The sequence below is a fragment of the Lactuca serriola genome, chromosome 7, assembly GCF_051521515.1.
Source record: "Lactuca serriola cultivar US96UC23 chromosome 7, Lser_US96UC23_V15, whole genome shotgun sequence".
Classification (NCBI taxonomy): domain Eukaryota; kingdom Viridiplantae; phylum Streptophyta; class Magnoliopsida; order Asterales; family Asteraceae; genus Lactuca; species Lactuca serriola.
The window spans coordinates 181,461,010-181,475,948 of NC_136414.1; the positions used below are offsets into that span (position 1 = coordinate 181,461,010).

The 14,939-nt window shown below is 38.6% G+C and overlaps 1 protein-coding gene across 1 annotated transcript; it reads right to left on the minus strand.

Moving 5' to 3' along the window:
• Positions 1 to 84: 84 nt before the first annotated feature.
• Positions 85 to 2,237, minus strand: SWEET2 (Nodulin MtN3 family protein). Its single transcript, XM_079010254.1, has 6 exons — positions 2,012 to 2,237; positions 1,265 to 1,301; positions 971 to 1,187; positions 726 to 884; positions 503 to 622; positions 85 to 421 (listed from the first exon to the last, which is right to left on the minus strand). Exons 1-6 carry the CDS (start codon positions 2,070 to 2,072, stop codon positions 308 to 310), a joined length of 708 nt encoding a protein of 235 aa, XP_078866380.1. The 5' UTR covers positions 2,073 to 2,237; the 3' UTR covers positions 85 to 307.
• Between the last annotated feature and the right edge of the window lie 12,702 nt (positions 2,238 to 14,939).

Below are 14,939 nucleotides of genomic sequence, written 5' to 3' on the forward strand. Positions count from 1 at the left end.
TTATTAGAATTTATAAATTAAGTCGGACGCAACAAATTTTAAAGCAAACAAGTCAAACGACGAAGGGTAAACTTGTAATCTTGCTTGATTCAAAACAATCAAATTTATTGAAGATCAAGAATTTGATATACATGAGTAGGACAAACCTCTCAACAACAAAATGCAAATGAATATTAAAGACAAATGAAATCGACTTACAATTTTACAATCAAATACACAATCGGACTACAAAAAATCACACGTTGACCAAAACAATTCAAATCTCTTCAATAATAATCGAAGATCAAATTAGAACTCGCACTTTTGTTCATGCAATCGACTCTATTAAGGGTTCTCTTGATTCTTCTTTTGACTTATCATGGTAGTAAAAGTACAATGCCAATTGTGCAATTCCCAGAATTGTCCCTATACCATTTGGAACCTAAAATTCAAATAAATACAGATGTTAGTACTCAGCATAATCAAACTAAATAAATATCTTGTTTATAGACATTTTGCTTACATAAATGAAAGGATCAAAATTGAATACTCCATACAACAAAAACGAAGTGCTCATCAAGAAAGTGGATAGAGAAAGGTAAAATGGCATGAACTCAACACTCCTTGTCTGAATCACTATATTCTGCAAGAAACTTAATCATATATCATTTAAAATTATGAAATTTAATCAATGTAAATAAATAAATAAATAAATAAACAGATATGATTACAAATTTATAACGTACCATTACTGACATAGGGGAAGCAAACATTGATATGAGAGTAAAACAGCTCAAAAACCCGATTAATAAATGGCGAAATTCAAGATCTTTTATCAGCATACTTCCAATTGAAATGACTGCAAATAGGCCAAAAACTGCTACAAGTAATGCTGACATCTTGAACTGAAATCATGATGTCATATTCTTTAATGTTTTGGATAGATATATCATATATAAACATAGGATTATAAAGGGTACTAAGTACTAACCTTTTTGGGTTTTTCAGTATTTGTTATGTAGATGATTATGTAGGATAATTGGAAAACTGCTCCAACTGAATTAACTGTTGTGACAAGTAGATTATCGGATGATATGAAGGGGCAGCCATACCAGGCACAGATTAAGCAGTTTAAGAGGGCGTATATGTATGGGATTCCTGAGAATTGTTCTGTTGATTGGTTTCTGATGATTCTTCTAAATGTAGGTCTGGAAATGGAGAAAGAAGATGAGTGTTTGATTTGTATGTTCTTGAAATGTTATAGAAATTGTTGATTGATACTTACATGGGTGACACAAAGAGGCCAAAAGCAAAGATGTTCCCTGCAAAAGTTGTAAGAGAATTTAGAACATTAGAAAAGGTATTCGGAGTAAAGTGAATCGAATATTAAAATTAAACAGTTGATTATATGATAAACAAATGAAAAGCCAAGATGTGTTGCTTTTTAGTTTTTAAGAGATAGGTATGGATATGCTTTAAAATCTATAACTATGGACACAGTCACACAGCGAGTAGTTTTTGTTTTGGTGTTCGAAGGCTCGAACAGAGGTTCGAAGTGTTCGACTTCATGGAGATTAGCAAACCAAATCCAATTTTAACAGGTCTTATCAGTGATTAATGCAATTAGGAGTTCTTTATCCCTAATTCTGTACATATACAACATGGATCGATCTTAAAAATGCCGAACATGGTCCCAGATCCGAACAATACTCTTCCATTTCTTCAAAATCGTTTCGTTCTTAAAGTTAGAGGTTCTTAATAGCAAGCCGAATTGAGAACATGAGTAATTGAATGATACAAACATGTCGTGTTCCATAATTACGCAAATATTGCCAATCGATTTGCTACTTCAAGGAATGTTCACGTACTTACGTGATGAAAACAGACAAAATTAGATACCAAATCACATTGCAAACTTATTTCTACATAATTTCGTATATAATTGCTGCAACTGGCATGATTACCAGGTTTCACCTACAAACAAACACACATACACACAAACAGAGAAGGAGAGGAATAGAGAAATACGGACCGGCAATTCCAGCAGCCTGCTTGCAAATCTCGAGCGTTTCAGGGGAAACCAAATTAGTCATTGATAGATGGATTCAAACTATTCTTTTTCAATTCTCTACTTCTTCTTCGTCTTCCTCGCTAATTTACTTATCTTTGAATCATTCCCTGCGTATGATTCTTTCGATAATCTTCGCTTTTTGAATCCGAGTTTTATCAACCTGAAATATCCAACTGGCCCGTGCTTGTGCAGCCCTTGAGAGTTGAGTCAACTCGACTTCCAGCTGTTGTTATCCGTAATTACAATACAGGCCTCAAGCTTTTGGTCAACTCCAATTTAGCCCTTGTACTTTAGAGAATTTACACTCTTGCACTCCAAAGATTCCTCCATAACCTTTAGTAACTATCAACTTGTAGAGCCGTTTTTTTGTTCAACATGGATGAAGTATCACTTGTTTCTAAGGCCTTAGAGGCGAGATACCAAATCATTGATGCTATGTCATCCCCATTGAATAGGTTTTATCTTGCTTGTGGATCATACAACGTCGATGATTCGAATGAGAGTTAATAGCTTCCTGAAGATTATAAGACAAAAAAGGTAAAAAATATCACTAGTAGGGTTCCTAGTGATACACAATGATGCCTAAGTTAGAACAATTGTTTGTTGTATTACATTATGAATGAGTTAGGTTATAGTCTTCTATTGAGTTTGTTGTGTGTTCTTTACTTGTTTTATAAGTTTACATACCTCCATGGGGTAAGACATGTAATGTCTTTGCTAATATTTTTTTATAAGTGGAGCTTGATCGAACATTATTGATTTTTAATCAAATAATATTGCATTTAGTTCTACGTGTTAGATTTATGGGATTTGACTAACCTTGTTGGGATTTACTACCGATTAGGTTTGCTCGACGTATTCTCGTTGTCCTTCTGTACTTGCATGTCACCTTTCTTTGCTATTTGGTCGTGGTCTACCCTTCCAATTGCTCTATTTCCCATTCATCATGGTGTATGCTCACGACGTTTACTCACACCATTTCCCATGTACCCTTTTCAATAATATGTAGCGGCGTGGTAACAAAGTACTACATATAAGTGTTGAAAATACACGTTATCTCTTATGTATTTTGTAATTTGTTCCTAAATTTATTATTGGCTTAATTAACGAAGTTTTCCCAAACAAAAATCATCCATACATGTTAAATGTACTTACTTAACTGAAAAATGCCTTGTTATTAGTTTGTTATATAAGACAATTACTTATCGGGCGAATTTGAGAACTATAAGAGTAAATATAATATTGATATATATTTGTCTATATATATGTACAACTTCTTATGTAATATTTATCAATTTAATATTAAATATAAAGAATATATCTAATTTATAAATCAGTAAATATCAAATACTAAATAAAATTATTCAATTTAGAGAATAAATTTCATAATACTTGAATTTTTATAACTTTGCCATTAATTGTCAAATACTAAATAAGATGACATTCTCCGTTTTGTAAAGCATTTCGAAGCATTTGGTACCTTGGCTCGGGGTTGCAATTCATCATTTATCAATTTGTTTGCCAAGGTAAAGGATCCACTCTCACTTAGTAACTATAAACCTACAAGCCTCATTGGATGTCCTTTTCATTCTCAATGATGCCTAAGTTATAGCAATTGTTTGTTGTATTACATTGTGAAGGAGTTAGGTTATAGTCTTGCATTGAGTTTGTTGTGTGTTCTTTACTTGTTTTATAAGTTTACATATCTGCATGGGGTAAGACATGTAATGTCTTTGCTAATATTTTTTTTATAAGTGGAGCTTGACCAAACATTATTGATTTTTAATCAAATAATATTGCATTTAGTTCTAAGTGTTAGATTTATGGGATTTGACTAACCTTGTTGGGATTTACTACCGATTAGGTTTGCTCGACGTATTCTCGTTGTCCTTCTGTACTTGCATGTCACCTTTCGTTGCTATTTGGTTGTGGTCTACCCTTCCAATTGCTCTATTTGGGTTTCTTTAGTGGGGTCCCCATTCATCATGATGTATGCTCGCGTTGTTTACTCACACCAATTCCCATGTACCCTTTTCAATAATATGTAGTGGTGTGGTAACAAAATACTACATATAAGTGTTGAAAATACACGTTATCTCTTATGTATTTTGTAATTTGTTCTTAAATTTATTATTGGCTTAATTAATGAAGTTTTCCCAAACAAAAATCGCCCATACATGTTAAATGTACTTACTTAACTGAAAAATGTCATGTTATCAGTTTGTTATGTAAGTCAAATACTTATCGGACGAATTTGAGAACTATAAGAGTAAATATAATATTGATATCTATTTGTCTATATATATGTACTACTTCTTATGTAATATCTATCAATTTAATATTAAATATAAAGAATATATCTAATTTATAAATCATTAAATGTCAAATACTAAATAAGATTATTCAATTTAGAGAATAAATTTCATAATACTTGAACTTTTTATAACTTTGCCATTAATTGTCAAATACTAAATAAGACGACATTCTCCGTTTTGTAAAGCATTTCGAAGCATTTGGTACGTTGGCTCGGGGTTGCGATTCATCATTTATCAATTTGTTTGCCAAGGTAAAGGATCCACTCTCACTTAGTAACTATAGACCTACAAGTCTCACTGGATGTCTCTACAAAATCATAGCCAAGACCCTTGCTTCGAGGCTTAAGAAGGTGATTGGCACTGTGGTTGATGTGATTCAGTCATTATATATACATGGTAGAAACATACTCGAGGGTCCATTAATCATCATCGGAATTTGCTCATGGGCTAGAAAATACAAAAATGATGTTTCTTTTTAAAGTAGATTTCAAGAAAGCATTTGAATCGATAAATTGGAAATACCTTGAATATGTGATGGAAAAATAGATTCCGTTTCAGATGGATTGCTTGGATTAATCGATGTCTTAATTCCTCACGAGCCTCGGTTCTCGTTAAAGGTGCTTCCATAAAAGAATTCCCAATCACTAGAGGCATTCGTCAAGGTGGTATTCTCTCCCATTTTTTATTCATCAGTGTATGGAAGGCTTAAATGTAGCTATGAAAATTTGTTGCAATAAGTCCCTCTACCATGGTATTGTAACGTCCCGATTATTTAACAAAATTTTCAATGTTTAAACTAGAATAAACACTCATTTTTATGAAGATATATTCAAAGCAAAATCATGTGTGTGTACAGTCATACTGAGACACAACCCAAAAACAATGATAATTTTTTTTATTTGAGATACCAACAATTTCAATCATTAATTTTTTCAAAAACCATCACCAAATAAAATATCAAAATGTCAGAGTATAATTATTCAAATTGCGGAAAGCATGAGGGGAGGATGCTGTGCAATCATGTTAGGCTCTTCCCTTTCGAACCGGAAGTACCTGAAACCATAAACATAAATTGTAAGTACAAAGCTTAGTGAGTTCCACCAAAATTACCACATACCAACAAATAAATTGGGCCTAACCCTGGGGTATATTCCAACCCAATAAAGAAATATGGGCCCCACCCTGGGGTGTATTTCAACCCGAACGTGTCATAGTGGGCCCCATCCTAGAGTGTGTTTTAACCCGGCATAGAATAATGGGTCTCGCCCTGGGGTGTATTTTAACCCGATCATACAATAATGGTCCCCGCCCTAGGGTGTATTTCAACCCGGTCACACAAACAAATGTATCACATAACAGCTAACATTTTACATAAACAAACAATGGCCCGACATTGGTGTCATCAACCCATGGATATAGTGATGAGACTTACCTCACAGACGGATGAAAAGCTAAACAATACGCTGCTTCGAAAACCAACTCTACCGGTCACCTTGGGACTAGATTTGCAAACCATACCCAAACCAATGGTCAAAATGGAATACCTGGAAATCGAGATGTTACAACTCTCCCCCACTTGAACTAGATTTCGTCCTAAAAGTCTACTGCCATGAATAAATCAGGTTAGTGCTCTCGCATCTCCGCCTCGGGCTCCCACTTCCATTCGGAACCCCTCCGATGTTGCCACTGGACCTTGACCAAAGACACTTCTTTGTTGCATAGGCATTCGTCTTCCTATCCAAGATTGCCACTGATCTCTCCACATAATTCAGGCGATCATCAACCTGAATATCATCTAAAGATATAACCACGGAATCATCGACCACACACTTCCGAAACTGAGAAACATGGAAAGTGTTGTGGATCTGAATGAGATCGTCAGACAAATCCAGTCGGTATGCTACCTTGCCCACCCGGGTGGAAATCCTGAAGGGACCAATAAATATGGGGCCCAACGTTCTCTGCTTTCAAAATCAATGACACATTTCCAAGGTGAAACCTTCAGAAGCACCAAGTTCCCCACCTGAAACTTGAGGTCCGAACGGTGTCGATCTGCATAACTCTTCTGCTGGCTTTGCATGACTCACAGCCTGTCGCGCACCTGCTGAATCAACTGAGTGGTCTTTAGTACCACTTCAGTACTCCCCATGACCCGATGCTCGACCTCCCCCCAACAAACACCTCCTCCATATAACATCTCAAAAGGTGGTTGGTTAATACTAGCATGATAACTGTTGTTGTAGGAGAACTCAGACAGTGGAAGGTAAGTATCCCAACTCCTTCCAAAATATGATACACATGCCCAGAGCATATCTTCGAGCGTCTGAATCGTTCGCTCGCTCTGACCGTCGGTCTGGGGGTGGTATGTTGTACTAAAGTGCAATTGAGTGCCCAACTCCTCATGAAACTTCCTCCTTAACCCGTAGTTGAAACGAACATCCTAGTCCGAAACCACCAAAACTAGCACCCCGTACCGAACCACCACCTCCCGGATGTAGATGTCAGCCAACTTCTTAGCATATATACTTTCGACAATCGAGATGAAATGTGCACTCTTGGTCAATCTATCAACAATGAACCAAATAGAATCAACTTCACGTGCGGTCCTTCGCAGCTTTGTGATGAAATCCATAGTAATCTCTTCCTATTTCCACATGGGAATAGGTAACGACTATATCTTGTCGTGGGGTATTTGATGTTCGGCCTTGAATTTCCTGCAAGTCATACACCACTCTAAAAGCCATGATATCTCCCTTTTCATACAAGGCCACCAATAACTCAACCTCAGATCCCGATATATCTTTGTGGCCCCTGGATGAATCAAAAACTTTGACTTATGAGCCTCTTTAGAACTGTCTGCCTCACCGCACAGGTAGTCGGAACCCAAACTCTACCACACTGAGCCAACAATCCCCGACTGTCTCTGACAAATAAAAGAATCTGCCCCCTGATATGTTCTGCCTTCCAATTCTCCTTTTCAACCTCTCCATCTAAGCCTTTTTGATCAAATCCAACAAAGGCGAAGTAATAACCATCCTCATACAAATATTCCTGATAGGTGTACTCACAACTTTGTGGATCAAGGCATCGACCACCATAATGTCCTTCCTAGGGTGGTATAGGATCTCGCAATCATAGTCTTTCACCACAGCCAACCATCTCCATTGTTGCATATTCAAATTCGGCTGATCCATATGTTACCTCAAATTCTTATGGTCAGTGTAGATAGTACACCCAACCCTATACAAATAGTTCCTTGAAATCTTGAGGGCAAAAACCATAGCCCCCAACTCCAAATCATAAGTAAGGTAATTCGCTTCATGAGGCTTCAAATGCCTTGAAGTGTAAGCAATCACATGACCCCTCTACATAAGAACAACTCCCAATCCTGAAATGGAGGCATCACAATAAACCACAAAATCATCCATACCATTGGGAAGCGTGAGAATTAGGGCCTCCCACAATCTCAGCCTCAGAGTCTCAAAATCCAGTTGTTGATCAGGCCCCCACTGAAAAGTAACATTCTTCTTCGTCAAGTGGGTCAAAGGTACTACAATCTTGGAGAAATCCTGGATAAATCTTTGATAATACCCCGCAAGACCCGTGAAGCTCTAAATCTCAGATGGGATCCTTGGAACCTCCCATCGCATCATGACCTCAATCTTGGTCGGGTCGACCAATATACCCTTCTAGTTAACGATGTGCCTTAAGAACTACACCTCGCGCAACCAAAACTCACATTTGGGGAATTTTCCATACAACCTCTCCCTCTTTAGGGTCTCCAACACCTCTTGTAAGTGCTCCTTGTGTTGTTCCTTGGTCTTGCAGTAGACCAGGATATCATTTATGAATAATATCATTGACCGATCCAACATCATCCTACAAACCCGGTTCATGAGATCCATGAACGTTGTCGATGCATTGGTGAGCCTAAATGGAATCACCACGAACTTGTAATGACCATAATGAGTCCCGAAAGGTATCTTCTGCACATCATCATCCCATAACCTCATCTGATGGTACCCTGATCACAAGTCAATCTTGGAAAACCAAGATGCACCCTGAAGCTGGTCAAATAAGTTGTCGATCCTTGGGAGTGGGTAACGGTTCTTTACCGTTAGCTTAATCAACTCCCAATAGTCAATGCACATCTTATGTGAACCATCCTTCTTTTCACGAACAGGATCGGTGCTCCCCAGGGTGAGCTACCAGGCAGAATAAATCCATTGTCTAGCAGCTCCTGAAGCTGCGTACACAACTCCTACATCTCTGGTGGTGCCAAACGGTATGGTGCCTTGGCTATAGGAGCCGCTCCAGGAATCAAATCAATCCAAAACTCGAATTGCCTCTCAAGAGGCACTCCTGGTAACTCCTCAGGAAACACAAAGGAAAAATCCCGAACAATTGGCACCTCGCTCAACGTCGTCGTGCCTTCAACTCGAGTATCTACCATATAAGCGAAGAACCCATAACAACCCTGCTGAAGATATCTCCTGGCCATCGCAGCTGAATAGAGAATTGGCCCATGCGAAACTCTCTTGCCAAGAATAACTAGTTCTCCCCCACTTAGGGTTCGAACTCTCACTAGCTGGTGCTCACAATCAATCATGGACACATTGGGGCCCAACCAATCCATCCTAATAATAACCTTCGATCCTCACAGAGGAATCGACACCAAATCAATATAGTATCTCTCGCTAAACAGATTTAGGACATACCCATGATGAACACTTGAAGCACTCACATAATGGTCATCCGTAATCTCAACCTCCAATGGGTAATCTAGAATCCCAGGAGCATCACAAAACTTCTTGCTAAGCGCAAGATATACAAAGGATCGGGTAGCACCCGAATCAAACAACACATGAGCATCCATACCATTGACCAAAAAAGGTACTTATACAAGATCATATATAACATGAGCATAAATAAGGAATGAAATAAAAGATATGAATAAGTCACGTACCAGTAACCACATCTAATGTTGCACAGGCCTCATCGGTGGTCAGCTAAAATGCCCTGCTCTTCACCACAGGTGCCTCCGCCTTACCCTGGCGGCGATCAGTAATCCTCAAGGTGGTTGATGCAGGCGCTATCACTGCCCCTCCTTCTAATCTCAGACAATCGGACTTTTATAGCTGATCTGATTGCAATGAAAGCAAATCAAAGCACTCTAGGGACAATCCATACTCATATGACCTGGATGACCACAGTTGAAACATCATGAACCCGTAACTCAACATACCCCACTATACGTCTTGTCGTACTTGTCATAACAGCCCCGACCTTGCTGGCCCCTGGTGCGTGACTCAGAAGTCTTGGGCCTCTTAGTTTGACCCACTGTTGTCTGCACCTGCTCCGACTTGTGCTTCATCCAAAGCTCCAGCTCAATCTCCCGCTCACAGGCCTTCTCAATCATATCATTCAAGTTCTTGCACCCCGAAAAGCTCATAAACTCCATGATCTCATCCCTTAACATGTCATGGTATCTTTTCTTATTCATCTCCTCATCCGTAACGTACTATGGACTAATAGAACCCTCTCACGGGACTTGGCGGTAATCTCTGTCATGGTCTCAGTAGTTCGGAGAAGGTCCTAGAACTCCCTCACCAGTTGTTGCATCTCGATCACTAGTGAAAATTCCCTCTAGAACCTCGAAACAAACTCTTCTCAAGTCATGGCTGCCAAATCCGCATACCCTACAGCTCGGCCAACATCATCCCACCAGTCACGAGCTCGGTCCTTCAGTAGGCAGGATGCGAATCCCACCTTTACCACCTCAGGGCAAAAACTCATCCACCAAGCATTCTCCATGTTAACGATCCAACGTCGGCTAGTGATGGGGTCCTTAGCCCCAAGGAACTCTAGATCTCCACACGCCTTGAACTCCCGAAATGAGGGAGTTCATGCTCCAATCTGGTGTGCACCAATCTCGACTCGAAATGACCTGATCCGCTCATTCATAAGCTCCATAATCCCCTCCTTGATGGTACCAAACATCATAGGAGTAGCATCCAAGATACCACAAGTAACCTCAGCCACAATAAACTTGTGCAACCTCTCATTAATTAGTTATGTGCCTAAACTAGAACCAGAGTTAGAACCTCTTCCTCTAGTGATCATTACCATACTCAAACTACAATACAAACATATAAAAAATCAACATAAATTCAAGGGAACTCACAAAATACAGGTCTCCTTAGAGTCCCCAGTTCTATTCTTTCCTCAAGTACATATATCGTGCTTCCAGTAGTACGAACCCAATACACCTTTCACACTTATCTATACCATCCTCAAGAGTCGTCTTGATTCCTCTAAGTCACCATACTATAACCATATATCAATCCTATGCTAAACAACATACATATCCTATAATTTCCTATGAATCCTCAACTCTCACCCCTCATAATACCGAGAACCTCAACAACACCGTTGGTTGCCTTATGCATGCAAGTTATACACATAATGGAATCATATAGATTGTCAAATGATGATTCTACCCTAATTCCACAACCAAACAAGGAACAGGAAATGAGGCTAAATTGATCATTTTAGGGCTATATGATCATAATCGTATACAACTTTAAAAGCATACACTTAGCACATAATTGAGCTAATATCAAATCCAAGTAAAGCATAACATTTAATCCTACTAGGCTATAAGGCATACCACAAATAAGGTAATTCTATCATATGATTCCTGAAAGTACCCTTAGCCCTAATATAGCATGCAATTCACATATCAAACATATTGATCATAATACATAGGTATGTGTAATTTGGAAACCACTTACTTGAGCTCGACTGATCGCACATATCACACCCCCTTTTTATTAGTAAAATCTTGTTAGAAAATTCAATTTCTTTTTCTTTTAAAAATATTATCATTTCCTTAGTTTGAGTTCTGACACACCCGAAAGTGTGCCTGAATTCCTCAAACCAAGGCTCTGATACCAACTTGAAACATCTCAAAAACAGTGATAAAATTGTTCATTTGAAATACCAACAATTACAATCAATAACTGTTTCAAAAACCATCACCAAATAAAATATCAAAATGCCAAAGTACAATTATTCAAAATGCGAAAATCATGAGAGGAGGATGTTGTCTCATCACGTTGGGCCCTTCCCTTTCGAACCAGAAGTACATGAAACCATAAACATAAACCATAAGCACAAAGCTTAATGAGTTCCACCAAACTACCACATACCAACAAATAAAATGGGCCATACCCTAGGGTATATTCCAACCCATTAAACAAACATGGGCCCCACGCTGGGGTGTGTTTCAACCCAACATACAATAGTGGGCCCCACCCTGGGGTGTATTTGCACCCGATCATACAATAGTGGGCCCCACCCTAGCGTGTATTTCAACCCAGTCACATAAATAAATATATCACATAACATCTAGCGTTCTACATAACCGAATAATGGGCTGACATTGGTCCCCTCGACCCATGGATACAGTGAGGAGACTCACCTCACAAATGGATGAAAAGCTGAACAATACGTTGCTTCAAAAACCAACTCTACCGGTCACCTTTACAAATAACAGTGACCAAAGCTTAGACTACAACTCAGAAATACCTAAAATACCCCTAGGTCAAAATCCAGGTCAAAGTTAATCGGGTCAACTCGGTAAGTACGTTGGGCGTACTACACGTTTGAACAGAGTCGAGGAGCTGACCACGTACGCACAACGTACCCTTTGGTACACCCAGCGTATGCGACTGCCACCCTTTCTTCCCATTAAGAGCTTAATCCTTAAGCTCTTTTGTCCAAAATCCAGATCTATCCCGCAAATGATGTTCTTAACCATAAAGTTTCCAAATTTATGGTCTTGCATGGATATTAAGACCTCAACATTAAAAACCATAGCTTCTTGACCCATTAAGACAACCTAGATCATGCATGGGAGGAAACTAATGCCCAAGATCACATTTTGATGAATTATCACGCCCTAAAACATCTGAAACAACAACTCAAAGGTACTGGAGTATTCCATACTCACAAGGATCAAGATTTGGGTAAAAGGTATAACTTTTAAGCTAGAACAAGATATAAAGGAATATGCATCAAGGTTTGAGCTTTATACCTCCAAAAGATGCACAAGGGAGAGTAGATGATGTATCCAAGGCCTTAAGTGAAACACCATAACTTTAAGATTCTTTCTTCACCACTAAGAGCACCAAAATGACACTCCAAGCTTCAAAATACACTCACACACTTTAGGGTTTCGAAATAGAGAGGGAGATTGGAGTTAAGGAAGGGTATGAGGCTATAATGATGCTTAAATAGGGGCCAAACTCTAAAATTTAGGGTTTACACCCTGGCTATGTATGCTCAGCGTCCGCAAACATGGCCTAAAATTATGAGAATTCCCTTTGGGGCTAAATTTGCAAACCATACTCAAACCAAAGGTCAAAATGGAATACCCGAAAATCAAGATGTTACAACTCTCCCCCACTTGAACTATACTTCGTCCTCGAAGTCTGCTGCCACGAATAAACCAGGGTGGTGCTATCGTATCTATGCCTCAGGCTCCCACATCCATTCAGAACCCCTCATATGTTACCACTAGACCTTGCCCAAAGACACTTCTTTGTTGCGTAGGGCCTTCGTCTTCTTATCCAAGATCGCCATTGGTCTCTCCACATAATTCAGGCAATCATCAACCTGAATATCATCCAATTTGCCTGAAAAACATTTTATCCATAAATGTAAGCCAAAGCTTAGTGTGTTCCCAAGATACTACATACACCAATATACATAACAACAGCAGGTCTGCAACAACCCCGAGTCCGTATCAACCCAACAAGAATCTAGGCTCACAACACTTTAGTTGATCTTGCAATTAACTCGCCCCTTGAGAATGTCTAGATTCACAACACTTAATGTTGGTCTTGTCATCAACTCACCCTATTGGCCTTTAACATAAACCTGGTCTGCCTGCATCTTGGCATTATGCACACAAAGTTGGAACGCCTCAGCCCACCACAAAATATGTCAACATATACATAATATAGATAAACAATCAACTCAGCATCACAAGTAATCGTCTATAAGTCTACCTTCCTAATAACATACTAAAGTCTAACCACATCTTGGTATACAAGGACACATACTATATTATATAGTATAGTGAGAAACGCACCTGAGCTAAACAACAGAAACTTAACAACAACAAAACAACTAATACAAGCTACATAAAACCAACCCGAGACCAGTCCTTAGTCAAATACTCAATTCTACCTAAGTTTGACCAAAGGTCAAACTGGTAAAAAAGTTAATGATCAACAGTCAAATGTCAAAGTCCATGGTCAACCAACATTGACCACCGTGTCGCGGCCAAACCCCTTGATCGCGCCATGGTCACATAAGGACAAAACAATTGGGTAATTCTCACTTAAACAGGCACCCATCAGAAAACCCAAAATTTGAGGTGCGACGCCAGAACAATCGCGTCGCGTCCCATTTGATTCAGAATTTCCAAGACGAATTAATCCATTAAGTCCAAGCTTCCAACTTTCAAATCTGGATCCAAATGGTGCCATAATGGATAAAATTTTTAACTTTATCCATTCCAACACTCCAAACAAACTATATCTAAAACCCTAGATTTAAGAGTGCACTTTTATTAAAGTATGGAGTAAAGAGAGCACATACAAGCACTCTAAACCCCACCATGTCACACCCCAAAACCGGAACGGCGGAAACGTTCTGGGGTGGATAACGTCATGTTAAGTATCACAACATATGCAGTATAGTAATCAAAGTACAACAACCATTGCATTAATAGTAATAATTTACATCGGTTACATGTTATAGTAATATCAAAGTAATTACAGAACATAACATAGATGCAGATCAGTACTAGGCTGTCTCCACAAAAGCTCCCGGGATGTACCTGTCTATCGATGACCTGAGAATACAAGTTATTTTGAAAGCGAGTATCAGCATTTTATAATGCTGGTGAGTTCATAAGTATTTAGTGTTATTTGTATAAATATACATTTTTATTCAAAATAACTTTATGAAAGATAGTAGTTTAGAAACTACGGTGTATTAGCGTCTTTTCCAGAAAATCTTATATTTCCTAAATAAAAACAGTCTTCTACCAAGACCCGACAGATTTATGTTTTTAAGGAGTCGTTTTCCCCAAATTACTATCATTACCAAAAATGCAGAATTGACTTTAAAAGAATAATGATAAAATCACAAGTAGAAATATTAGGGGAAAAATAACACATGCCTCAGCAGTAATACTGCTGACTAAAGCAATAGAAATCATAGACTCCAGGAGAGTATCGAATGAATGATACGCCTAGCTCAATCTAACCAAAAGGAAATACAGACTCCAGACAGTATCGAATGAACGACACAGCTAGCAAAGTCTAAAACAAAGAAATACAGACTCCAGACAGTATCGAATGAACGACACAACTAGCAAAGTCTACAACAAAGAAATACAGACTCCAGACAGTATCGAATGAACGTCACATCTAGAAATACAGACTCCAGACAGTATCGAATGAACGATACAGCTAGCAAAGTCTAAAACATCCGGTAAT